At 41.5% G+C, this 27,819-nt stretch overlaps 3 protein-coding genes across 5 annotated transcripts; 1 reads left to right on the top strand and 2 right to left on the bottom strand.

Moving 5' to 3' along the window:
• Positions 1-250: 250 nt before the first annotated feature.
• On the top strand, positions 251-9,340 carry osgin2 (oxidative stress induced growth inhibitor family member 2). Of its 3 annotated transcripts, none has more exons than XM_086311789.1 (6): positions 251-341; positions 2,734-2,826; positions 3,297-3,433; positions 3,542-3,733; positions 3,822-3,913; positions 4,009-9,340. In XM_086311789.1, exons 2-6 carry the CDS (start codon positions 2,760-2,762, stop codon positions 5,189-5,191), a joined length of 1,671 nt encoding a protein of 556 aa, XP_086167915.1. In that variant the 5' UTR covers positions 251-341; positions 2,734-2,759; the 3' UTR covers positions 5,192-9,340. The 3 variants fall into 3 exon arrangements, with proteins under 3 accessions (XP_086167915.1, XP_086167913.1, XP_086167912.1); XM_086311787.1 differs by lacking the exon at positions 251-341 and adding an exon at positions 503-552; XM_086311786.1 differs by lacking the exon at positions 251-341 and having other exon boundaries at positions 2,670-2,826.
• On the bottom strand, positions 6,894-22,663 carry nbn (nibrin). Its single transcript, XM_086311785.1, has 17 exons — positions 22,351-22,663; positions 21,450-21,571; positions 19,875-19,996; positions 18,446-18,605; positions 18,258-18,361; positions 18,060-18,177; positions 16,896-17,086; positions 16,710-16,804; positions 16,480-16,612; positions 16,168-16,376; positions 15,664-15,832; positions 14,720-15,365; positions 14,491-14,580; positions 13,687-13,827; positions 13,174-13,287; positions 13,051-13,100; positions 6,894-9,593 (listed from the first exon to the last, which is right to left on the bottom strand). The coding sequence occupies exons 1-17, from the start codon at positions 22,382-22,384 to the stop codon at positions 9,560-9,562; spliced, it is 2,532 nt and encodes an 843-aa protein (XP_086167911.1). The 5' UTR covers positions 22,385-22,663; the 3' UTR covers positions 6,894-9,559.
• A 329-nt stretch (positions 22,664-22,992) lies between these two features.
• LOC147319288 (prostate-associated microseminoprotein-like) lies at positions 22,993-24,529 on the bottom strand. The gene is made up of 4 exons (XM_086309989.1): positions 24,394-24,529; positions 24,191-24,298; positions 23,581-23,689; positions 22,993-23,432 (listed from the first exon to the last, which is right to left on the bottom strand). Exons 2-4 carry the CDS (start codon positions 24,294-24,296, stop codon positions 23,258-23,260), a joined length of 390 nt encoding a protein of 129 aa, XP_086166115.1. The 5' UTR covers positions 24,297-24,298; positions 24,394-24,529; the 3' UTR covers positions 22,993-23,257.
• Between the last annotated feature and the right edge of the window lie 3,290 nt (positions 24,530-27,819).

Here is a 27,819-nt window from a genome sequence, read left to right as displayed (position 1 = left end):
CATAATATGCAGCTGTAGCAGGGATCACTGTCTGTCCTACATTTGAGCAGTGCACGTCTTATAAATAAAACTGTTCTCTCAGGTAAGCCCACCTAGCGGGCAGCAGTGTCGGCGGAGCTGCGAGGATGCTGAGAGAGATGCTCTGATCTTCCAGCTCTCCCCCGTGAGCGCGCTCGCGCGCGGCGGTGCAGAGATGCGCATGTGACGACGAAAACGAAGACGCAGTTTCTCTCTTTCACACTCTGCCACCAAGGCACACAGAAGATCTCCCCCCTCAGTGGACATTTGCACATCGATCAGATCTGCATACACCAAGTCTGCTCGGATTTAACCTCGCGGAGGTAAGGCTGTGTGTGTGCGTGCCTGTTCGTGTGTGTGTGTGTGTGTGTGTGTGTGATGACGAAAGAGAGGTTGGCTTATTATCTCTCACAAGACCCCAGACAGCTGGGTAGGTCCTCCCACCGGTGTCTGGCTATTTATACGATTTGAAACGCTGCCGTGGGTCGTGATAACTGGACTAGACCGGGAGATACTGACACACATCACAGCTCGGTAAGAGATCCTGTTACTGAGTGATGCGGGTGGCCGCATGTGTATGTTTGACCTAAATTATGCAATAATGGTGTAATAGCGGCTGTAGCATGTGCTCGTTGAGATTCAGTGGACGCAGGCTTCCCGGAGTCAGCGGTGTAGTGGAAGATATAAGGCTGCTGGTCCATGAGGATGGTGTTTGCGATCGGGTACCAGACTGCTGCATCATTCTTTCCATCCTTTAGCGCGTGCTGCAGCATCATCCCCGGATACCGTGTATAACCAGCCCGGCCCTGTTTTGAATTTAATCTAATTTTCTTAAGTGAGATGCAGACTGGTCCGTGCAAAATGATCTCAAGTTGCAAAGAGGAGGGTGTAGTTAAACCTGCTGTGAGACGTAGTGTACACATAAGGGTTTATACACACTAATATTTCTTAGCATGCTTTTCATTCCATTCCTGTGAAGCTGTAAAGGCTTAACACAAAGTTTCAGTTGTTTGTGGTAGGTAGCTAACAGTACATCGTGCACCATGTTCTAGAAAAGTATGGTGCGTCCTACATGCTGGCAAACGCGCACACGTAGGCGCGTACACGGGCTGGAAGAGAGTAAAACAAACCCCAAAAGGATGAAGCGCACTAACACCTGGGGCGTATTATTATTATCGTCACGTTTAAACTATGGATGTTGGTCTGTTCTGTGTTAAGGACTTGTGCTGTCGAAGTTTCACTGAACTTAAAACGGCGTTTTTGGATTATCCGAACTGGGGTTTTTTGTTTGTTTGTTTGTTTGTTTTTGCGCACTGAATGACATTATATCTGATCACAAAGATACAGTAAATGCAGCCCACAGATCTAGCTCCATGATTTGCTCATGATGCATCATGTGCTGCTGTGGCATCATGTAGAAATTATAGAGCACAGGTGCTCTGTGAGCCCTTGGAAGTGGCTTTTTACATTTTTTTGTCCAGTTTTATTTGTTATCTGTTGATAAAATCAAACATAAATCCACTGTGGGATAACATAAGCACTGGTTTGTGCGTGAAATTTCAAACAAAAGAAAACAACTGCACACACGGGTGTTTTTGTTTTGTCAGATCAACCAGAGGCCTGAACAGTATCAGTCTGCCAACTGGGGGCATGGATACGGTATGCAATGTGTGGAATCCCGTTGCTTTTATTGAAGAGGGTAAATAAGCCGACAACCAAAGACAACTGGTTGGTCTATAGACACAGGTCAGACAGGGGGGAGGGAGAGAGGGGGAGACTGGACTTGAGTCAGATTGTATGGGCGGCGGGGAGTTTTAAGGGACATGTGCCAGACTTTTGGGATGTACAAAGGCAGTGTGGGCGCTGTTTTGGTTGGTATGAAAGTGGGGCAAGTGGGCACTGGTTTGCTGTAGCCGTTGGGTAATGTTTTGGCGGGAGTGAGCGTGAGTGTGTATATTGGGGTAGAGGTGGGGGGGCTATGAGAGGAGCGGGTGTTCTGATGATTTGATCTGTCAGCATGCCAGGACCACATTCTCATCCTGCTGCCATTGAAAGGGGCGGTAAAGACATAAACAGGCCCAGTGGGATTAGGGCCCACTCGGAGGAGTGATCAGGGGGGATTTGCTGCCCGGCGGGCACACAATGGCACTGTCGCGTAACACACAAACACACAGTACACATGCTCAACGGCTACATTTCACAACAGACCCAGGCCTACATAAATCTGATTAGAAGTCCCTTTTGTCTGGAAAGCAGTGCCGGGGTTAACAGAGGCTAGCTCTGCCCCGGGCCATGTGCGGTAGGACGTGGGGTTTGTGGACACGGCGGGACGGCAATGAGAAAAACTGGGGGCATGCTGTGTTGTGGCGGGGTGTTTCCACGTGTGTGAAGCCCCAGACAGACAGGGAGGGCCATAGCTGTGCGTGAAAGCACAATAACAGGATGAATAAAGCCCCCCCCCCCCAGTGTGTGTTTCTGAGTCAGCTGATGATGGTCGACGGAGACAGGATCTAAGCTAACATAAGACAACAACAACTCTGACAGACAAAAAGACAGTATGCTGGTTTGAACCTGTTCAAATAATTTGACCCAGAAGCATGGAAACAGTGGGACAAAGAACAAATGAGGCTCTGCTTTTAGTTCACTACTGAATGGACGCAGCTACAGAAATTTCTAGAACTTTCTTCACATTTCTGTTATTCCTGTCCTCCTCAGTGCCGGCTCTGGCCCAGGCTGCAGCCATGCCTCTCCTGGAAGAGACCACTCTGCCACAAGAGCACCCACCCACCGTCCCTGTGGTCATCATAGGTAAACTTTTTGCCTGACCTTTCACTGGTTTAACATAACTAATACATCCTTCAATCATGCACACATTTTAAGGCACAAATCAATAGTTGGGAAAAATCAGGACAAGATGCTCTTCACAGAAGACAAAAAAGAGAATAGGGAGGTCCTGTGTGAGGATCATTCCTTTTTTGTAAACGCAGCAAGATGAAAAACTCAAGCAATATAGTTGTTTTTTGTATGATAAGTATTGCTGGAGCTTTAACCTCTTCACATGTACTTTGAACCACTGAGTAGGCACAATAAGAAAGGTTTTGTGGCCAGTTCATCTATTTCTGTGTCATGTGCACCTTCTTCCATAAACATCAAGATGTTCATTGCAGGTTTGAAAACTGCTTAAAAAGCACACATTTCAACCTAACATGTATTATACATCACTTTGTGCCTCTTTGCAATGCTATCCTGTAATTTCCCAAATGTGGATTTATGTTTAGGCAATGGGCCATCGGGTATTTGTTTGTCCTACCTGCTGAGTGGATACAAGCCGTACTTAGACCCAGCAACTGTCCACCCAAACCCAATATTATACAGGAAACTACAGGACACCAAGCATCTACCCATTACCGAACAGGTAAAAAAACAAAGCAACTACCAATCCTTGCTTATTTAAAAATGGCCAAAGTCAGTCTGGTACCTCATAGGCATGACTTTCCTCATTTATATATTTATTTTTTTACAGGATCTGGAATATCTCAGTGAAGGTCTTGAGGGGAGGTCAAGTAATCCGGTGGCTGTGCTTTTCGACACACTCCTGCATCCTAATGCTGACTTTGGCTACAAATTCCCTTCTGTCCTTCAGTGGAGGAGGGACAAGCAGCAACACATCCCACATCTGGTTCTGGGCAGGGGAACACCTGGGGGTGCTTGGCATGTAAGTAACAAACTTTGATCTTGATTTAAAGTCAGCCATTTTGTTTTCACCTGTATAATCTATGGCGTTCCCTCTCTCATCGCTTCAGGCAATGGAAGGCTCCATGCTGACTATTAGTCTTGGCATCTGGATGGAGCTCCCCGGGGTCAACTACAAAGACTTGACCAACGGGAAACGCAGGTAATGACAGAGGAGAAGGTTTACAGCAACGATATGGCTCAAGCTTCAGTTCGGTTCTGTACTATTGCTCCTCTTTGTCTCTGTTGTTGCTCTAGGGATGTAACCAGTGACAGAGCCACACCAGAGGAGATCTCATCCTATTACTGTAACTATGTAAAGCTAAAGGGTCTTCAAAAGAACTTTGTTGACAACACCTACGTGACCTCCATCCAGAAACTCTACCGGGGGCATGAGGGAAAAGGTCTTGAAAACGGTCACACTCATCAAGGAGATGGAGGGGTGGGAGATGGAGTGAATGAGAGCTTTGAGGGAAATGGAAAAGTGTGCGTAATGAGTGGAGGAGGGGGGGCTCTCTGGGAAGTAAGGGGATACCAGCAGGTGCAGAACGACACTCACGTCCCTTTCTGCCTGTTTGCTGAAAATGTAGTCCTGGCCACCGGTGCTTCCGACTCACCAGTTCGACTGGGTGTAGAGGGGGAGGATCTGCCTTTTGTGTCCCACAGTATCTCAGACCTAGGCTTGGCAGTTAGCCAGAGGAAACTGGATAAGAACTCCGATCCCGTTCTAATCGTGGGTGCTGGTTTAAGCGCTGCCGATGCAGTTCTGTGTGCTTGCAACAGCAACATTCGAGTGTTGCATGTTTTTCGCAAGAGAATCGACGACTCAGACCTCATCTTTAAGCAGCTTCCCAAGACACTGTACCCAGAGTACCACAAAGTCTACAACATGATGTGCTCTCAGGCTTACACAAACGTGGCTCCCTCTTCTGTTTCTAACAGACCCCAGGCAGTTAGTATTGCCTCTTCAGTATGTGCCAAGATGTGCCCAAAGCCTCAGCTTGCTGCGGGTAATGTGGCTGGTAACGCTAGTATCAACCTGTTTCCTGACTACACCAGTTTCCCCGAACACTGTGTGGTGTCCTTCCAGTCTGACATGAAGTGTTTGCTGCAGGGAAACAACTCCCTCAAGGCATTCAAGATCTCCATGGTCCTGGTTCTGATTGGGACCAACCCAGACTTATTTTTCTTGAAGGGGCAAGGCCAGTACCTGGGTCAGGATCCAACAAGACCCATCTCCTGCAAGCAAAATCCAATAGATATCGACCCCTACACTTTCGAGTGCACCAAGGAGCCAGGTCTGTTTGCCATGGGGCCACTGGTGGGTGACAACTTTGTTCGCTTTTTGAAGGGTGGCGCGTTAGGCATCGCCTCCTGTCTGCTGAAGAGACTCAAGAAGAAAGGGAAGCTCATCAGCAACGGAGGAAACAACATAATGTGAAAACACGATGAGGAAAAGAGTTTGACACGTTGATCTTAGGGCACACATTTCAAACCCTTTTACCATGATATATAAGGTGAGGAGAAACCTTTAATATATTTTCTTCATTAATGCAGTGTTTTCTCATCAAAGCTAAAGCATTTTTACAACTTTTTAAGACCAAAAAAAGACAATGGTTGTACTTTAATTTGTTTCTAACGAAACAAAAGACAACTTTCAAGAGTCTTTTCTGACTTCATGTGAAGTCCCCATATGTCCAAGCTACTGTGTGCCAACGTTTTCTAGTCAGTCTGTAACCTCATAACTGAACAGGACCTTACACTCATCAGGGTTATTTATTCATTCACCATGTGTCTTCAATTCATCTACTAACAATGCTTAACTCGATGTTGTATCATGCTTTAAATCTTTTTTTAGCTTAGCTTGTAGGGAAAACTAAAAAATAAAGGACACTTGTTAATTCCCATCCAACTTACTGATGTAAGTGATGGTTTTGTGGTCCGACTTACAAAACCTACAAACTGGAATTCAGCCACAAGTAGTGTTTGTTCTATGACATGCTGTAACCCAACAGTTTCATGGCTACAGTCACACTAGGGAAAATAGAAATGTATTGCAACTATCTGCAATGAACTTGCAATTGTGTTGCCTTTGAGATGGTTGCTTTGAAAATGGGGACCAGGTCTGCAACTACTCGCAATCAGCTGGTGTGTTCAAAGCAACTTTGTGAGTGACCGAGCCAATCTGGGATCAGTTTGGGTCAAGAAGGAAATCATGCGCAATTTGTTTGTGATAATACAGAGATAAACTGTGAAAAATCGGTGAAAGTCTCAAATCTGTTGCCACTAAAATATTTATTCTCATTCTGGATGGTGGTGCCACCCAGAATGAGAATCTGTTGGGGCTTTGGAGGTGTCGGCATCATATCAGGGCTCTCCAAATTATCCAATGCAGGGTGTGAAATATGGGGAAAAAAACTGAGGGGAATGTTTTGGGGGTTTGTTCAATGAAAAATAATCCAGGAACCACCTATTTACTCTGAACCCTGTCAGAGTATTTATTATTTATTATACCTGTCAATGTAATTTAGTGAATTCAGAACTTAAAACACCACATGGCAACCTGCGCAGCCACCTTGCTAGAAGTTTAGTATGTTCAACGCTCAGCCTCTGGGTCTCCACTTGGTTGCTGACAGAAAAATAATTAAACCCAATCACCAGTGACCACAGATCTTTCCTTGTTGTAATGAGGTTGCCATCATATTTTTACTCTAGTGTGACTGAGGCTTCAGAAGTCCTAATGTTCCTGATTGTTGAGCCTGCTACGGGAGTTTCTGCTTTTAGCTGCTATTGCAGGTAGTTGGAGCTATAGTCTGATAAATTTGACCTGTTGCTTCAGTTATACTGCTTCTCCAAGGTTTTCTATGCAAATAATTTAAAGTAGATCTGAATGTATTCTTGCACATCCACTGCTAATTTTACTGTTTGGACTCAAATATCATGGAAAAACTTAGGTTTATTAAAAGCTCATTCTGGTGTTTCACATTTTTCTCCTTTTTAAGTATTGTCAAAGTCAGTGTGTGAAACACCTCAGCCAAAAACTAACATTATTTTTGTTTAGATGCACGCTTCCTATCTTTACTCAGAGAATTATTTAAGAAAACATTCACTGAATAGGAAAAAAAAAAAGAAACACCAGTATGAGTCTTTAACTTTACCCTTGAAAATAAATGGCAATTATATATTATTAATTCAAATCTCGCTAAAAGAGTAATGAGTCTCGCCTTGATAATGTATTTATTCAAATACCAGAATTACAATACTTACTGCACTTTTAAAAAATAAATCTGGGCAGAATAAACACTAGCTTACCCTAATCTAAAGCCATATGGAGCTAAAGAGCTTTAAAACAGCAGAATACACACTTTTACAGTTATACCATCCAGTATTTATTTAAAAATTTAATCCATTTGCATTTATGTAATTTGATGATGGTGTTTTAAAGGGCTAAAAAGCCTACTACATAATCTCATATCAGGATTTAATACTGAGCTATCATTATATTAATTTAATAGATTTTTACTAATGGTGTGAAACATGATCCACCAAACAGGTCAAATATTCACTGCCGTTTTCCTAAATTGTATTGACACGTAGAGCTATACTGCTAAAAGCGCTACTTTTATACATGTCCACATGGTACAATCAAACAGTTGCACATATTTCAATTTTAATTTTAATTTATACAGCGCCAAATTACGACAAAAGTCACCTCAAGGCTTTATATTGTAAGGTAGACCCTACAATAGAGAAAAACCCAAGAACCATATGACCCCCTATGAGCAAGCACTTTGGCGACAGTGGGAAGGAAAAACTCCCTTTTAACAGGAAGAAACCAGCAGAACCAGGCTCAGGGAGGGGCGGCCATCTGCCGTGACCAGTTGGGGTGGGCTCATAAGCAACAACAACAACAACAAAATAAAGATCTCTCCTTCAAGATCCTCTTCTTGCACATCTCCAGGGCGCTGTTTTTAAATATTTTCTTGAGAGTCCAAAGTCTGTGATTTCACGAAGCTTCAAAATCTCTGTTTAAACCAACTTCACTCATGTCTGAGTACAATCCTGCAGATGTCACTGTAGAGTCCATAGTTTCCAAGCTCAGAAGTAGAGCATCAGGTGAGGAGTGAGACCCGAACCATGCAAACCCGAACCCCAAGTTTTTGTCAGAAAGAAGAAGATTATTTACAAAAACTAAAAATTATTTATTAACAAAATTGACACCGCTACAAAGCGACCTAAAAATAACGTCAAACTGACAGCAGCCCAGCGGTGCACAGGAAGTTAACCCTGAAGGGGGATATAGACCAAATTTAAGTCAAGCAAGCATTTTGAGTTTTACAAGCGCAGTCCTAGAACTTTTTGATTGCACCTCATGTCTGCCCATTTACCATTACACTATCACAGTAGACAGCCATGACTGTTTTGTTAAGTGCCAAATAAGAGAAAGGTTATTAAAAAGTGACCATAGCAATCAATTTTTAATTCCTGTTTTTAATTTAATCCCTGTCTGAATAATGTGCATGAATTTTTTTTTTTTCCCGCTCACGCACAGCTCATGCTTTCTTTACTGTGATGTGATGTGCCCCCCTTCAGTACAAAATAAGTCAGTGTCGGGGGCAATGCATTACTAAATAAGATGTAACGTAGTCATATTACTTTTTCCACTAACAGAATAGCTTAAAGCAGTACTGTTTTGACACTCATATAACAGTTAACTAGTGAAAATGTTGATACTTGTGTTCCACCTGAGTTATACCCTTGAACTATTTTCATGTACTTGGACTACTGTTTTGATATAAATATTAAATATATGCATGCAGGCATGACCTTTTGCCTAGCAGCAGCTGCTGAGTTAACAGACAGTAAAGCTACGAGGACAGATGCGAGAAGAGTGAATTTAAGGACGACACAGGGGGCTGAATGACTCAAAAATGGAGATTACTGTCTTTACTTAAAGAGAAAAATATGAGGCTGTTACATCAGGGTAAGACACACCTGATCATAGCTTCTAAAGCAACAAGATTATTTATATTTTCTGTTCAGACTTGTACAGATTTCAAAAGGTAACTTAGGAATCAAAAACTTAAGCTATGTAACCTTATTATTTCAAATTGTGTTTGAAGGCAGTCTCCTGACTACTTTTGCCACACTGTAGCCCACTACAAAAAAAACAAACAACTTCTGTTATTGCACAATTCATGCTGAATGCCAAATTAACCCTTAACTTATAAGCCACACTATCTGTGATTATGTGGGGGCAGGTAGGATTTAGTTATCTGCACAGAAAGGCCAACAAATGCTTGGCACGAGGACTCTTTATCTGAACAGTCTCATATCTGGTAAAGTGCCTGCGAGGTCGGCTCTCTAGAGATCGCTCAAGAAACGGTAACACTTGAATCTCTCTGGAGTTTCTACTGTAGTTCTGCTAAAACCAGGGAACACATTGGGTCTTAAACTTCAAAGTGAAGGAAAAGCTGCTTTCAGCATGTAGAGTTTTGAAGCACTCTTGTACAACTGAAGCATTTTTAATGTTTTGTATGCCATGTTTTTTATTATTGACAAATAAAAACTGGAAAAAAAAAACTCAGAACATGCGACTATTTTTTTGGTTACATTTCCTCTGTCAGTGGCTTAATTAGACAAGCTAAAAAAAACAAAAAACAGAACAGGAACAGCAACCAAAACAATGACTTACAAATGAAATACAAACATAAAGAGATACATGAAGTTAGAGTCCTTCCACACAGGGCTGATACTTCCTGTACCTCTGAAATGAATCTCCTCTGGAGGATGTTGAAACGAAGGCATTTCATCTCCTCTTGCTTAGTTTGGTGGGGTTGTACCTAAAGACACACACACAAAAACACAATCTCAGTACGGGCTTTTAACATTCCTCATGCATCACTCCTCAATGTCCTAAGAGGCATTTTGAACAAACAATAAAAAACAGCCCAAATTAGCCCTGTAAAACGGGGACAATGTTTGAACAGCTCAAAGCAAACAAGCTCCCAATAAACCACGTCTGGAAACTTGGTTTAGACGTTGAAAAAAAAAAGGTACTGGACTGTTTTCTTAGCAGCAGAGTCTGTTCCCTGACTACGCATGACTGACTGAGCATGACTCAGTGATCAAACAACTCAGCCTTGACACACACACACACACAAAATCAATCTCAGACGGTCTCTTTTCTGCTTAGTCAAAGAAAAAAAAAAACCAGCGCCGGCTTACATCACCCGTTACCCAGGCAACGGTGGTGACGAAACAATCTCTAGGTTCTGACTGGAGCTGCTGAAGCCCCGTATCCATAATTCTCGGCTAATTATGTCCTGTGCTCCTGAGTGTAGCAGCTGAGGCTTCGTAGAACCTTTGGAGTATTTTTACCTCCCAGGCTGTCATGGATGAGAGCAAACAGCTCTTCTATGAGAGACAGAGATGTGAAGGTTTCACTTGAATGACAACGGGGTCAACAATTACTGGGAAAGGATTTGGAGCTTTTTGTAGGAAGTATTATCCAGTGTGAATCCATTAAAGTACATTAAAGTAACAAGAGGTGCACAGGAGAGGCAACAACAAGAAAACCTCTAAAAAGCAACATCCAGGCATCCTCCTGGCATCATTTGGACCACCAGTTTGGTCACAAACATGCACATGAGTAGCTCCCTGGAGTTGAGTTGTGCTCGACTATAGACTGAAACAGGACTCTTCGTGGATAGTAAGACACAACAAAGAACATCGTTTTCAAGGAAACTTTTATCTTTCTAAGCAGATTTTAAAATGCATCACATGTTTTCTTGTGCCTTTACTGAAATTGTGTTTACTTGCTGTATCATTTGTTGGTTTGAAAATGCTTCTGAGGCAAGACAGCAGCACGAGGTAGTAAGCTGTTGGGAATTGCATTACCAAGCTTAGAAAGCATTTATAGGGACCATGGATGGAGTAAGGCAAATAACATTGTGAAGGATGTGAGGCATCCCCCCCGCCCCTTTAAACTACTACGATCTGCACGGCCCTGGGGATGGGCGTCCAGGTACACACCGGCTCACTCCTGGTGGCTGTAGGGATGGGTACCAGTATCCGGTGCCATTATGGCACCGGTTCCGACATAAACGGTAGTAACCAGACCGTAAAGCAGTGCACATTTCGGTGCTTTTTCCCCCTGAGATGTCATACACTTTGAATTCTAGCCAATCATTTTACCTTTCCAAGGATAATAGGCGGGCCCAGGTACGTACGTTCTTTTAGAGCAGAGCTACAGATTAAAAATGCCCAAGGCAAAGCGGTCAAAAGTCTGGCTGTAGTTCACAGCAAAAGATGCAAACTCAGCAGCCTGCAACAAGTGCTTTAAGCTGATACTGTGATACTGTCAAAGGAGGTAACACCTTGAATCCGATGAAACACCTGGCGACGCATAGCGGGGTTTTTTTTAAAGCCAAGAAATGCGCCGTATTTGATAGCTTGCTGCGAGACCTCACACCGAGCACATCTACTGCGGGTGGGTTGCCTGTTATCGGACCCGGAGTTAGCAACATCCCCCAAAAACCCGAAGAGGAGAGTCCTGGCCCCTAGCCCTGCCAGTGTAGCAGAAATGATGACGTATGATGATGATGGCAGCAGCCGTTCTTCTCTGCGTGAGTAGCTTAATGTTGTTCGTGTGTAATTTATGTTGAGTAGGCTAACCACGTTATTACATTAATGCACGTAAGGTGAACTAGCAAACATCATCACAGCTACATGCGGCTGTCCTCTTATTTGATGGCAGATGCTCCCTTCACTCTGGCCAAAAAGGCTAAAATAACCAAAGAAAAAGAGGGAAACAGCTAAACATGAGAGGTTTTTGGACAAAGTTTGTGTTTTTTCCATTGTTTAAGCACTGCTTCCAGCCAAGAGTGATACCATATATGCCCTCTAGTTGCAGAAAAGGCTAAAATTGTTATCTTTTTACAAAAAAACAGCTAAACATGAGAGGTTTTTGGACAAAGTGTGTGTTCTCCATTCTTTAAGCACCGGTTCGAGCACCGTTTAAGCAACGGCACCGTTTCAAAAGTACTGGTTTGGTACTGGTATCGTACCAGCCATCCCTAGGTGGCTGCTTGTCGGGGCCTGGAGCCTGGGGCTCGCTCGGGCCCCTTCGGGGGTGGGGTGCCCTCGGCCTCTTGGCCTGGGGCTCGGTCACTCTGGCACAGCTGGCTGCCGGCGGAGCTCACGGGCACGTGACTGCAACCCCCCCTGGCTTCTGCTCCGCAGCTGCTGAGTGACCCCTCATCTGGGACTCTCCTCAGCTCTTTCTGGGACAGTGGCGCGGCTGCCCCTCCGTTGGTCTTCCTTGGTCTCTTGTGCTCTGAGGGCCTCTGGATGTCTGGAGCCTTGATCTCCTCCATACCTGCTTCATGCCCAGGAGGACGGGGCTGTGGCCCCCCACACCCTCTAGCAGATCATTACATGAAGGAACCTTTTAAATACAAGCGCGTCCATGCTCACAGGTGTACACACGGGTGCTCACACACACAAACTACACCCTTTTTGGCTCCTACCTCAAAGCACACTGTGTGCTGTCGATGTTACGTGCTGCACAATAATATTTAATATTTACTGTTATATTCACACAGATCATCGCGATGATGTTGTTTATTATATTGCTCTCTTTTTCTTTGCTTGTTTTCTCTTTTTTCTTTCTCAACAGGTGATCCAGGTGATTGATATATGTATTTTTTGTCTGTTTGTTTTGTTGGTTTTTGCTTTTTGCCCTTTATCACCGTCCCTCTTCCCTGCTCTTTTTCTTTCCCTCTCTCTTTCTCCCCTTTCTTTTCCCCAGTCAAGTCTGTCCCGTGTTCAGCAAATGAAAATAAAATAAACAATAAAAGCAAAGGTGAATCAAATAGACCAATACAGCAAGGCTGGGATGGTCCATTTGGTAAAGTAAATCCGTTGGGCATCTTTCTTTGCCTTTAGACAACAATTCTGATGGCAAAAGAGCCAAACAGGACAGGCAAAAAAAAAAAGTCAACACATTAGTGTTTGACTTGTTCCGAGTTTTACACGGGTTTCTCTTAGATCAGGTCCAAAGTTTGAGAACCCTGGTGAGCTGGCCTGTCCCTTTTGTTGTCAGACATCAGGTCACAAAAAACAAGCAAAGCTAACAATATACTAAATCTGTATGACAAACCGAAGAAGCGGCCAAAATAAAATTGTCAAAGCTGAATCGTGGCACAGAAGGCATAGATGCGTTTTAAGGACACTGTAAAGGAATAACAAGGCTACTTCATGTGGTCTCGTTACAGATTATTAGATCCCATTTCTCACCTAAAGAGATCATCTCCTATGGTCTCGTCCCTCCTGCTCTGTTGCTCCTCCTGAGACAGACAAAAATTCATTCAATTCAAAGTCATAAATCAAATAATAAACAAATAAGAGGGGCGACAGCACCTCAGCTGCATCTTTCAACCATTCATCCAGATCAGAGTTCTTGCCCCGGTTGTGAACCAGCAGATCAGATCCTCCAATAATGTGATGAAAGCCCTCCGAGCCCGGCACACGACTCTGTGTCACAGACAAAAACAAAAAAACAAAACCACAGACGTGGTCTTTGTCGGGTCTTAAAGTCAAATTAGAACATCTGATAAACTCAGAAAAACATCTTTAAAAATAAAGGAAATTTTATAAAAAAAAGATTAACTGATTATGCAAAAATACTTAAAACAATTAAAAAACTTTTATTTTTAAACTTTCACTTCATATCTTGAAATGTGAGTTGTCTTTTTTTAACTTACCCAGGGGGTGACACGTATTGTTGGATGGAAAACTGAATTAACTGAATAATTTATTTAATGACTTATTTTACATTTGAAATGAGCCTCTGCTGTCTGTGTGTGTGTGTGTGTGTGTGTGTGTGTGTGTGTGTGTGTGTGTGTGTGTGTGTGAGAGTCATCACCGGCTGACCTTGCGGAAACATTTGAAGTTCTTTATGTGGCCATTGCCCTGCATCTGATTTTGCTTGGCTTTGGGAGGAGCTGCCACGGTGAGAGATTTAAACTCCACCAACAGCAGCTTCTTAGGAAGGTCTTCATCGATCTTTGACTCCTGCAACAACGCACTTCTGTCAGGCAGGCTTCTTTCTAAGACATTTATATGGTATCAAACAGCAGCTAAAACAGAAACACAGTGCTCAGGCTATATGCAGTATGGACCCTGACAAGCTTAGGCTAAACTACCAACGCCTGGATGACAGACAGCTTCAAATAAAGGCCATGCATGCTCCAATGCGATTTCTAAAATGCTGTAATATACCGAGTATTGCAATAAGATATTTTTATGATTTATCACCTCTTTTCAACAGCAAATTATTTCCTAAAAGTTCAACTTTATCAATATCTGGTTTGTTCAATAAGATAAAGTTATCTCACTTCAGCATCATTGTCACTAAAACCAGCCATATCAATCTGCTGTCTGATTTTTACTCATGTGACTGGACCACTAGTTAGCTCTGAATTATTATTGTCCAGCTAAGTGTTGGGCATTTTTCAGTTTCAAGCCTCGATATTTGTTGGCCCTGCATCGATACAATATCACGATACTACATCGTATCAGGTTGTTTTTTACCCCACCCCTACCTGATAGGTCTTTGAGATTCATTAAATACACACTGTTAATATAGTCACATATATAAAGCGTAAAATATTTCTTCTACTAGAAATGAGCAAGAAAACTGAGCTTGGTCTTCAGGAGGAAAAGAGAACAACTCACTTGGACTTCCTGTTTGATCACAACTGGTTTCAGAGGGCTTTTAATCTCTTCTTTAGGCTGAGGAATATCTGCATTGAGTAGTTCTAAATCCTAAAAAAAAGAAGGTGGAAACTGAGAAATAATCATTCTCAAACATAGCTGGGTTATAGTTGGGTATACTGATGTAGTTTCAGTTTCAGCTTCAGTTGTCTGCAGACTGAATTACAGACAGTAAATCATCTTTCCTCACCTCAATGAAGGACACATCATCTTCTTCAAAAGGAATCACATCTTTACTCGTACTGGCTGATGACATTTCTTCTAGTTTACTCGACCCACGATTAGCCGTTGTGCAGTCAGCTGGGTCAGCTGGCTCTGTCTTAATACGGACAGCGTGCTGTTCAGATCGCTGGCTGTTCTTCTGCAAACTCGATTCTTTCTCCGAACCTGCCTGTGGCCTTTGATTGGTTATCCCATTTTTCTCTAGGTGGACACGTTGCCTCTTGCTCGAAGACTCCGCAGTATTTAAAACTTGTTTCTGTTTAGCTGAACTGTGCTCAGGTTTTGCTTGCTGGCCTTGATTAATTGAGGGTTGCTCATCAAAGCAGTCCATATCTTCAGACATAATGGACTCCAGTTCCTCCATCTGTATCACATCTTCCATCTCCTTCCTCTTTCTACTCTGTGGTTCCTCTGAGCGAGCCTCTGACCGTCCTGCGAACAAATCAGCTGCTGACCCGAGTGGAGTCTGGGACACAGTAGCAGGGCCTCTGTGTGTAAGTGGGGGGATTTCTTCAGACATGGCCGGGGTGTGTGGTGCCCGAGCAGTGACGGATGATGCTAGTGCAGGTCGCTTTGGCTCTGACGTGACAGCCGAGGGCTCGTCCTCCAAATGCCTGGATGAGAGGATAAATTAGAGAGAGATGGGCAGAAATAGATAATGTTTTTTTCTTTAATATATATATATATATATATATATATATATATATGAAAAATATTCCTTTCATGTGGTACTACTTCCTCTTTATTTCAGTATATCAGAGATTAGTTTGCAAAGATCTGAAGTGTCATAATTTGAGGTCCCATGAGAGAAAACAGTCACACATTTGTCTTCAAAACTTTAAAAAAAAAAAAATCTAAACAGTGTGATTTCCTGCTGTGGGTTTTCTTTTTCAATCCTAAACACAGATTTACCTTTTCTTGCTGGCTGGCTGAAAGAAAGTGGTCAGAGTCGACTGTTTCTGTGGAGAAGCTTGTGAAGAGATTTTTGGTTTCTGAGGAGACTTCTTCGGAGGGAAAGTCTTGGTGCCACTGTTAGTCTTAGGAGTTGATGGCTGTGGTCTGATGTCAAAACTGTCTTCACCTGAAACAGAAAAACACTCATTTTTAAAAATAAAGATATTAGCAGAACAGGTATTAGGCTGGAACATGCATAGCTGTTGACAAGGTAGATGACTGACCTTGAGGTCAAGGGCGCCATGTTTTAAACTCGTCTGAGATTTTTAGTAATTTCAAAATCCTATATCGTGTTGTTCTCGAGTTATCGTATTCACGGCACCCACAACAAAACCCTATGCCTACATTTTTTATGGCCAAGGAGTAAAAATCCAGCACGGGTGCTGGATTAGTCCTCTGTTAAGCTCAGACAATGTAAGAAAACTATCAATCGCTGTATTTCTGATTCACTCATGCAGCTACCTGCTAGCTTGGATTCAGACTTCTTCTTCTGTGATTCTGCGTTTGCTGCAGTGGTGAGCGACGAGCTCATTGTTTCATCCACAATACACTGAGTGGTCGTTTTCTGAGCCACGAGGCTGATTACACGGAGCTGACTGGCATACTGGTGCGGCTTCTTCTCAGGCGTCTCCCCTACCGACGTCACCCCGGTGACCTCAGAAACCCGCATCCTGAAAACGCAAAAAAGTGAACTGAAACACCTCAGATGAAGAAGACGACTAAGGCAACGTTTTTGACGGGGACATCATGGTGTCTGTAAGTGCTTGTCTGAACCTCTGTGATGTCTCTGTGTTCGCTGCATACGCCGTGATGTCCTGCGATGCTGCAGGTAACACGGTCTCATCCACAGCTACGCTCTGTGACAGCGAGGCGCTTGGGATTCTGGGTGTCACTTTTGGTACAGAGTCTAAGACACAAAAAAGAAACAAAGCAATCCAAGGAAACGTATAAGAAAACAAATAAATATAGAAACTCTTGTGTGTTTTTTTTGTTTGGTCAGCCACCTGAGTCTGAGCTTGAGGGATTGCAGTATTTTTCACAGGAAGCATAGATGGCAGCCAGACCGATTTCAGACTCTGTGATGACTCGAAGGCCTTTTCTGTGCCAGTGTTAAAAGGAGAAAGATTCAGAAATAATTCAGTCAACACAAACAAATGATCAACACCCTGCAGAACAAAGGGAGTGTGAACCTTTCAACGATGCTCTTCACAGAGTTTGCCCACTCTGTTGCGGAGGGAGACAGCAGAGTTTGGGAGGCACCTGTTGTAAAATCGACCACACAGCTCTGCGGAGACTCCAGCAGGTCACGAGGCAGGCTGCCCTCCTCCAGCAGCTGACTCCTGCCACCTCCAAAACTCACTGCCACACGAAGGCGCTTCAGCTGGAAACAGCACAGTAGAGCCGCATATTAACACACATACACAAATAAACTACAGATAAACATAGAAACATCAGTTTAGCAAGGATGCCCCTCATGCCAAACTCTTGAGTGAATATCTGCCCAGAGATTGCTTTTGGCTCCTTTGAATTTCACCTTCACTTCCTTTGCCTCCTCAGACAAAAGCTCTTTTTGCCTGGTGAAGTTTCCATAGTTATTTCAATTGTTCCAGCATCCAGCACTTCAGCTACCTGGGGAAAGTTACCCAGAGCTACAGAGAAAACAAAAGCACTGTTTTCTGCTTTCATTGTGTGCGCATGCCTTCAGTTTCCTGTGAGATTTCATCCCTGCTGCACAGCAAAGCAGATAAGCAGACAATCTAAATATGATCGGTGTCATATTTATTTACATTCTAATGATAATTTGAAGCCAAAAAGTTAGCTATGCAAAGCATGGATGCAACGTAGGTTGTATAAAGTTAACAAAAATATCACATCACAGTTAGCAGAGTGTGCACCTCAAAAGAAAAACATGCAAAAAAGATAAAAAGATGAATCCATTAGGTCTTTAACCTCATTCATCTCACATAAGAGAAAAGGCCAAACAGCAGAGATAAGTTTATGTCCCTGATGAGGTTTTATAATGTGAAAATGCCCTGCGGTGCACCAGAACTCACCTCATCTGCACAGTCAGGTGTTTTTATTTATTTATCCATATACGATTTATCACAATGGGACTTAACCATAAATGCCACACAAGAAGTACTGAAGTATGCGCTAATGTCTTTGTTAAATATTAGGATGGATGGATCCATGCTTTCTTGTTATTTACACCAAATTCTGGTGCCTAAATGCAGTGAGCTTCTGCAATGTTATTGTCTGATTAGATGTTTTTGTTAAAGAGTAGTTGAATAAGTGTATCTAATAAAGTGGCAGGTGAGTGTATATTGTGATTAGATCAAAAAAAGGTGACTAACCTGTTTGGCGCTGAGGAAAATAAAGGTCCGTCCACTGTAAAGCTGTTTGCGAAGTGGAACCGCTCCAAGATTAACATCGTCTTTATTCAAGCTGGGCTCATCGATCTCAGGAATGAAGCTTAAAAAACACAGAGAGAAGACGGCGTTGAGCTCCGCTTCAGCGTTGCCGTGTATCCATGGGAATGGTTTGTACTGTACCTCTCGGCTTTAGGAGGCGGTAACTTCTGCTGAACAGCTCTGCTGAGCTCTGAGAAGAACTCTGGCTTCACGATGGGACAGCAGCACAGCAGAGCAGAAATGGTCTAATTAAGAAAAAAAACAAAAACAAAAAAGTAACGAACAAACATGCCACAGGAGCTAGCGATGGTACAAAGTCGGGTCCTGACCTTAATGGTAACTTTAACAGAAGACATAACCAGGTGGGTGCAGTCCTGAGACCAGCTGCTGACCAGCTTTCCACCCAAAGCTAGCACGGCCTGAGAGAGCGACGCTTGGCCATCGTTGTCCAAACACGATGAACACACGACTGGCTGCAGATGAACCACACTAACACAAAGAGGACACGGTGATTGAGATACAACCAACCACAATCAGAACGTTTTATTAATCCAAGAGAAAATAACGAGGTCACTGTTGCGCCAAGACAGTAAGAACAGCAACAAACAAGTACAAATAATAAATAATATGACAAAACAGCTCTCATAATAGTATAGCTAACCAAAGTTGTAACTGAGCTTGTTATTTTTTGTATGCATGCGCAGATAAAACAATCCTTTTAGAATTCATACAACTATACATTCATACAACTATACAACTCATACATGAGTTGTATAGTTGTATGAATTCTAAACTATACAACTCATGTATGAGTTGTATAGTTTTAATGTTTTATTTGGGAACAGAATGGTGTGTATGTGTAAGTTTGGTGATGGAGTTTTTATTATAATAATAATAATAATGGATTGGATTTATATAGCGCTTTTCAAGGCACCCAAAGCGCTTTACAATGCCACTATTCATTCACTCTCACATTCATACACTGGTGGAGGCAAGCCACAGTTGTAGCCACAGCTGCCCTGGGGCAGACTGACAGAAGCGAGGCTGCCATATCGCGCCATCGGCCCCTCTGGCCAACACCAGTAGGCAAGTAGGGTAAAGAGTCTTGCCCAAGGACACAACGACCAGGACAGAGAGCCCAGGGATCGAACCGGCGACCTTCCGGTTACAGATGCGATTCCCAACCCCCTGAGCCACGGTCGCCCCATTATGAATGAATGATGAATTTTTATGAATTATTATGTCTATTTTTTTATGTTTAAGGACAACAGATGGAAATTAGCCTTTGGCTATAATCTGGCATGTTTACATTCATGCAATTTTTTTTTTACATTTATGTTCATTAACATCCACTGTCCTAAATAAATAAATAAATAAATAAATAAATAAATTAGCTTTTGTAAAAGTTCTCAAAAAGTTGATTCTGTTCATCTGGATGTAGCATTTTCAGTGGGGGAAACGTTTCATCACTCATCCAATTGACCTCTTCAGTCTCAGCTGACTGCAGGTTTCCCCAACCTTATAAACAGTACATTGCACAATGACTGAAACTAGCACCACTGAATGAATAATGGGCTGGGAGGTCAGTTCCTTGATCATTAATATGCAAATTCTCATGACCATGAAACATTTCTCCCACTGAAAACGCTACGTCCAGAACAGAATCAACCTTTTGGGATTTACTTACCTGGATGATCAAGCATGCATTAAGACATTGTGTAAAAATTCAAGAAATATAACCATATCTCTTCTGCATACCTGAATTTGCTTTGAAAAACCCCAAAAGTCACTAAATCCCCTGATTTCAGGTTCACCGGTGTTGTAATCTGTTGGTTGTTGACAAATGTACCATACTTGGAGGTGTCTTTCAGAGTCAGCGTCTAAAAAGCAGAATACATGAGAGCAATCATCACATGTTCAATGTCTTTACTGAAGATCGGTCTCAGTATTGCTATCAGCGTTCATCATCTGACCAAATGTGTTGACTATGAGCCAGACTCCATCACTTTGCTGATTAGATATTAATGTGAAATAATTAATGCATTCTTGAATTATGAATAAAACCCTTTTTGGGAGGTCACGGTGACATCCAAGGGAGATAAAATGGCACAGAAGTTAAACTGTAATGAAAGTCAAGCTTTAATAGACATTTTTATCATTTTAGATAAAATTTAATTTTATGTTTTATAGTCCAGCAGGTTTATGAATGTATCAATAAAAGGCATCAAGTAAACAGAAAGAGAAAGAAACAAATTCAGAAGCTTCTTAAGGCAAGCAACAAGAAACCACACAGATCTGGCAAGCCAAACAATCCATATTTGGCAGCTGATAAATACTGTGGGAGCTCCACGCGAGTCTCAGAAGAACAAAACAATGTGTGAGCATGTAGCAGTTTTTTAAAATTGCAATTAAAATGACATCATATGTGTTTTATTTTGCAAGTGCATCACTCAGCACAGCTTGCATAGCTTTTGGTAAAAACCAAATGGAGAATTTCTTAGACTGCACAACAATTACAGCTGAGTGGTGGCATGATTTACTACATTCAGGCCTAGTAATGTAGGAGTAGCGCAGCAGCACCACCTTCTGCACCAAAGTGTCATCATGCAGGCAAATATTTCACTGGTGCTTCAAGGAATACCAAGAGGATTTTTACTGATGTTCTGGTAAACCAGGAAAAAGACAAAAAAAGTCACTAAAATGTCTTTGCTTCCTTAACATTACATATAATAAATATGTCTCAGCACAAGCTGGATTAAAGTTTAGGAATAGGCCCTAAGGATAGATTTAAAACAGGCTGGTAAAGCAGCAGATCTGACACAACGGGGTAAACTCTGAGAAACATTTGAACCCCTGGATTTGGGCTTCGTTAAATGCCTCTAAAAGCATGATGTGAAGGAGGGTGTTCACTTAAGTATTTAAAAACAAGTAATTAAATCTTAAAATCTATCAGAAAAATAACTGATAGTGTGTTCTTCCCAGTTGAAATGCAAGCTGCAGCATTTTGAAACAGCTGCAAAACTGCAATGGAAAACATTAAGACCAGCATCTACATTAGTCTAGCCATGATCAAATAAAAGCATGCAAGATTTAAAGATTAAAGCTTGTTGTCATAGCAGTAGCAGGGTTTGTGTTGTTACACCGCAAACAATGAGTAAAAGGGAGTAAAAAATGCACATTTAAAGCCCAGGACAGCACAGCTGTATTTGATTGCAACAGATTTCACTTGTGTACCTAATAAAGTTACCACTGAGTGTGTATAAACTGTATATAAACACTACAACTGTTTGTTCTCTGTTCATACCACCTGATCCTTTCCCTGCCTTGTCTCACCTGCTCTGTAGCACTTAGGTGAGCGTGAGCCCTGCTGATAGACTGGTCACTCGGAAGAAGAATGTCACAATTCTTTCGGCCCACCACGTACGCTTTACCCGAGAGGAGATAGCAGGCCTCAGCTGTGAGTGACAGACGGCAGGTTAGTGATTTTCTTATCTTTTCTTCAACTTAAAAGTTATCCCCTTTTGAAGTTTTGCATCCAGGAATTTTTTAAGAAAATTGTACATTTTATCTTGTAACAAACAAAACGTTATCGCAAAATGATCCACATTCTTTATATCTTTGATATTTGTTTTCTGGGTAAAATCAAAATTCCCAGAACAAACCTGTTTTTTGTTTTGTTTTGTTTTGGGTTTTTTGTATAAATAACTGAGGGTCATGTGATAGAGCACATGACTGACAAAGCAGCGATTAAATCCTCTTCTACCTACAGGTTACCTGTGGTGTAAGAAGTTGTGCTCCTACTGTAAATCAATCCATACATAAATCGTATTAATTACATATTCAGGTCATTAATTAGAAAAAAGGTTTGAGTTTTTGACTTTGACTGCTGGAAACATTTAAATTCAGATCATTTGACGTCTTGTTTATAGTTGCTACCATTAATTTCAACTTCCCATAAGCTCATTTAGAACCAAAGCATCATGCTTAGATAACACATTAACCTGTTTAGCAACATTAAATTAACACAGAGTATAAACACATGACAGCACAGCAAACATGCAGCCTAACGGGCTGCTAACCAGACAGATGCCTCCTGTGTGAACCATGCTTTAAATGCTTTAATCTAGTGTTTCTCAGATAGCTGCTAACTCCATCATCAAGGTGCTAACTTTGCCCGGCCTGCAGCGTCATAAATAAAGCTTCTATAAAACGCCGTCATGACACGAAATGTTACCTGTAGGCTGCTGCTGGGGCGTCAGTATCCACATTATACTGCCCTCTGTTGCTTTGGCATATATTAAAACTAGCCGCAACTCAGAAATAAAGCAATGTTTTCAGCAAACAGTTAAGAACAACTATTAACTCGCCGGACCGCTTCACCCGCGCCACTGTGTCGTCATAACTATGCGCCGCGCTTTCAAAATAAAAGTTCGAAAACTGCGTTTCACTCTCGAAAACTTTAAACACTATCTGATAAAAATTTAGAATAAAAGAAAAAAAAATTAGCTGTGCATATATACAGAGAGTGTCTCGTCTTGACCCACAGTGATCATAGAAGCACAAATATAATGACTCCCATTAGCTGTTTCTACACCACAACCATACCGTACCTTAGAAAATTAGGAATTTGAATCAATAAATAAATTAAATATAAAATGCTGGAATAAGTGTGGAAATAACCATTGCGATCCTTTATATTTTCAAAACACTGACCTCTCTTCAGTTGCCGACTTTTGCTCTAAATACCAGTTAGAAAGCTAGAGAAGCCATTGTGCAGTTTATAAACACTATGGTTACAGTTAAGTGTTTGAAAAATAACAAAGAAATATATTTATATAAAATAATGACACAGTAACAAATTTGAAAAAGCCATAAATCAGATATATTGTAGATTTTATTTGATCTTAAAAGGTGAACCAGACACATGTAACACATTTAAAGTGACAGTTCAATAACAAACGTCAAAATATTAAAATGACAAATATAATTATTAATATAATACGGCGAAACAGATATGGAGGTAATTGCTTTTTTGTGTAAAATTGACTAGTTTATGATAAACTAAAACCAATAATTTATTTAGTTATTCTTAATAAGTATCACATTTTATCTATTGTTATCTTTGGTTTTATTTGCTGAATTCAAAATAAGGGATCGTTGTCAGATTTCCACGGCTGCCCTGCAGCTGTCCTGAGACGGCCTTGTCCCCAGAGGCACGGCAGTTTGTGATTGACTTTCATCACTGCAACGCTGGTGCAAGAATCTGGCTTACGGATGACCTCGCACCAATCTGGATAGTCCACAGGCTGAGATCCACTGCAGGAAAGATTAGTGTTTAGTTATGTTTAGCCACATCAAAATACAGTCTGTGCTTGTTGGTGTGTGTGTGTGTGTGTGTGTGTGTGTGTGTGTGTGTGTGTGTGTGTGTGTGTGTGTGTGTGTGTGTGTGTGTAAGGAAACTCACTGGTCACAGCATCCCACTCCGAAAGGCTCCATGCAAACACACTGGTAGCAGTCACTGGTGATCCAGCTTTCTCCTATCCCGTACATCTGTCCCATGTGTTCACAGGTCCCTTAAAAATGACAAACATGAGAAAGAGAAGATGAAGATTAAATAAAACTCATTCCATGCCGTTACATTCAAAATTTACGAGAATAAGTATATATATTAAAAATGTTCATCACAGCATTAAATTATATTTAAAAAAATGGCTAAATACTTTTTTTTTTGCAGTTTTAGAAGTTAACTACACAAGAACAAAAAAAATGCTATAAAACCACTTTAAATGCAGCTTTTTCCCTCCTGCACTTCACTGAATTACCTTCTCTCAGGTATAGATGCTCTGAATGTTTGTGTAAAGAAAACTGCAACCTCTTCATACTTTGTAGCTTATTACATTAGTATGCATCTGAAGCTTTTGAACCAATCCTGTTATAAAATGTGCATCTGATGAGCAACCACAGCACACAGACTAAGTGGATGGAGACATTCAGAAAACATTAGGTATGAGCACCAAAAAAAAAGAAAAAAGAAAAAAAGAAGTGTCTAATTACATATGTAGGATATATGATACCTTTAGTGTTGAAGAAGCATTCGCCACTGCTGTACACAGAAAAGCATGGAACAGTGGCACTCAGGAAAGACAGTAGAGCCAGGAGCATACTTGCTGTGTTTGCCATTTCTGAAAATAGAAGAAGTGCAAAGGTTAAAGAAACACCATGAACACATCAGTCTGACTCAGGTTCATCAACTCAGTACTCAGGTTGATGCTCTCACTCGGGTTGAAGTTTCCAGCACTGTGTATAAAAATGTTCTGATGCTGTATTGTCTCTCAGGTCTCCTCTGCGCGTCCTCCTTCTGTCATCCACCCTCTTCTTGCTTCTTCCTCCGTCTCCTCCTCAGTGCCCCTCCTGAACTGATGCACTCTCTCCTCCTGGTCTCTCTCTATTTATACCGCAGCAGCACGTTCCCCCCAACCCCCCCCCCTTTTTTTTTTTATCAGAACACACTCACTTTCTACTTTCTTTGTTGCCATGTGTCCACAAACCTCCCACTCATTAATTACCAGCAGATGTTTACGGCACATATACACCACACACACATTATATGCACACACAACAAGCACATTTGTTGCAGTGTTTGTCATTCCCCCTTGCACTGCTTTGCAGACAGTGCCCCAGAGTATACAGTGTGCACTCTTTCAGATAACATTTGTTTCATGGGGTGCCATTTGACTCTATCTGTAGATCGTGCTGATGACACCCTATATAGGACAACCAGGCTCTGGCCTATTGTCTAACATACGAGCAGCTACATGCGTGTGCATGAGCAAAAACATAAACCTTTGACCCCGCTGCTAAAGAAGTAATATGAAAGGACAGGTTTGTTTCTTTATAGTTAAGGACTGATATCATATTTTAGCCTTCAAACAGAGATCTTGGCTGATTGTCTTTTGCTTACAAATGACTAATTTTAAAAGTCACTGAAGCATGTCACTTGCTTTATTCAATTTCATGTCCTTTAATTAATGAATCATCATGGGAACAACATTAGTCCAAATAGGATTTCAAATGATTCAGTGAACTTTATCTAATTTTTCTTATAAAAGTCTCTTCATGTGTGGCGTGCGTCATTGTGGGGTTTATTTTAGGAACACAAGAGACGACGCAACATCTAACAATATCTGAAGGCCGCCTGATTAAATTTGAGCTCATTATGTTTTTTCTTCTTTGTTGTGGGTTGTGTTTGAAGAAGCCACCTTGAATCCTGTGATAGCATAAGCTCATATGCGCACACACACACAGACACACACACACACTCACACACACACACACACGCACACACATGCGCGCGCGCACACACACACTGCGATTTTTTTTAACCCTCGTTCATCTGATCGGCCATTGGCTAGTCATATTTGATTTGAAGCATAGGAACAGTGTACGTGTGTGAGTGAGTGTTAGAGCTATATAAGAACCAATCTGTCTTGATGTCAGAAAAGTTTTGTTCAAAAAAACAAACAGTTAGAGTCAATGTAATCCATTGTAATACACTTACACGTACTTAAATAAAAGTAAACAGAGGTGTTAGCTCTGTTTGTCATAGAGAAAATCATTTTATTAAACCTGTCCCAGGAATGCACCCACAGCAAAGTACTGCTATGCTGAGTTAATGGGAATTCTCACACTGGAAAAACTGACATTTAGCTTACATGACTTTATTGAGGGATTGGTGACAGTTGATCACAGTGGACTGGAATTTTTGTGCACTGTCTCATCATAGACTTATCATCCAACAACTTTTCTGCTGGTCGTTATGGGCGAGGGCTCTGCTTTATTGTGTTTGTCAGTTTGTTAAGTCTACCTTTAAAAAAATTGAAGGGAGCAATAATCACAAAGTACGGTATGATTCGTTCATAGGGAGCACGTCCATTATCTAATTGAAAACCTGCAAAATATAAAAAGAAATTAAAAAAGAAAGAATGAAAATAGGAGATAACCATCTTTCCTACCGGCTCCACCAGTTTTGCATTTGACACATTCCTTCCAGCCTATTCATATAAGATATTGCATAATAAAATGTCCTTTGAGGAATGCAGTGGGTGGACTCTTTGTCGAAGTCAAATTGCATGATAATACTATGTACAACGACAATAAAGGCTATTCTATTCCATTTTATGGGAAAAGATACTTAATAGTCAGACATTAAATAAAATAAAATTTCGCATTTTGCATTCCTACCAGAAAAAAATGGGAAAAGAAAATCTCCAGGAGAGCAGATGGGGAACCAGAATATTACCTAAAGTCCTTATATTTTGTTTAATTTTTTTTTCAATTGTTGAAATGTAAAAAATAAATAAATAAATGATTGGAAGAATAAAGAGGAGGACGTGAAAGACCTGACTTCTTCTCTGGTAAGACAAACACTGACAGCAACGCCTATTTGCTCATGAAGCAGGATGTTTCCATGCAGTCAGATCCTCGTTTAAAGAGAAAACAAACAAAAAAAAAAACCAAACAATGCACGTCTTTACTGTGTCAGCTGTTTGTAACAAGATTGTAATTGTGTACTTGTGTACATGCCTGCGTGTGTTTGAGAGAAAGAGTGGACAGACAGCTGAAGCCGATATTCACTCATTTTTTTTATTTGCGTCATTCAGAGTATAAAGAGATCATTCTCAAGCTTAATCATTTACGTATATATTTTAAAAATTTGCTATTTAAGAATTGCAATCATGTACTTGTAAAGATTTCCATTGGCGCCATATTTATTTTGCAGAACGTCTCACGTCACACAGGCCTTTTTTCAGGGATGAAGCAAGGTCAGAAGTCAGTGCCGGACTCTGTAGGAATATGTCTGATATTTAGTTGACATTATAAAGCACAAGAACAACCGAATATCAAACATATCACACAGCTTCTGGCAAACCAGGAAGAATCCTGCAGGCTGGAAAAACCTGTTGCACAAAAGAAACATGAGGCAGTGAGGTAAAAAAAAAATGAGGAAGTGACAAACATCGCATAATCAGTCAGATTGTTGAGCTGAATTTAACTAATACTGACTTGAACAACCTTCTCCAGAAAGAAAAAGACAGACCAGAGGCCCAGAGGGCGAGGGAGCCAGAGATCGTGTTGGCATTTGAGATCAGCGTCTCTGTTAGCTTCAGGAAATACAGTTGGTGCAAAGGCAAGAGAAGAGGAATGATCTACATAAAGAAACACTCTTAATAGCAATGAAACAAACAAAAATAAAGATACTCACTCATTCTCTCTATGCGCAGGTGGAGTCCCAGCATCCCATCAGCAGGTCCTTCGCAAAACTGGCATGCTGATTAATAAAAAGTAGAAAAATAATAAAAATGTTGTCGAATGTGTGTGAGTCTGTGAGCCTGTCCCCAGTGGGACAGCATTTATATATATGCAGTCCCTTGATTTTGGGGGGGGGGACCACCAACATCCACTCTTTCAGTAACACACACTCTGTGTCCCATGTAATTAAAGGTATATTGATCAGCTGCTGTGGCCTGCAGTCTTTCCTCCCCACATTAGCTGGATCAATAGATGTAATGTTCATCCCACTGTGAGTACACACACACACACACACACACACACACACACACTGACATGAGTGCAGAGTCAAATAACACTCAGTTATTGCCTGTAGGGAGGACAAGAGTGAATGTGACGGTCATTTCAGTAAAGT

This window comes from Aulonocara sp. 'chitande type north' Nkhata Bay, linkage group LG11 (assembly GCF_057382095.1).
Source record: "Aulonocara sp. 'chitande type north' Nkhata Bay isolate Kocher_YH1m ecotype deep benthic linkage group LG11, A_spYH_male_GT1.1, whole genome shotgun sequence".
Lineage (NCBI taxonomy): Eukaryota > Metazoa > Chordata > Actinopteri > Cichliformes > Cichlidae > Aulonocara > Aulonocara sp. 'chitande type north' Nkhata Bay.
The sequence above is the reverse complement of the archived record's forward strand: the minus strand, read 5'-3'. Positions and strand labels throughout refer to the sequence as shown.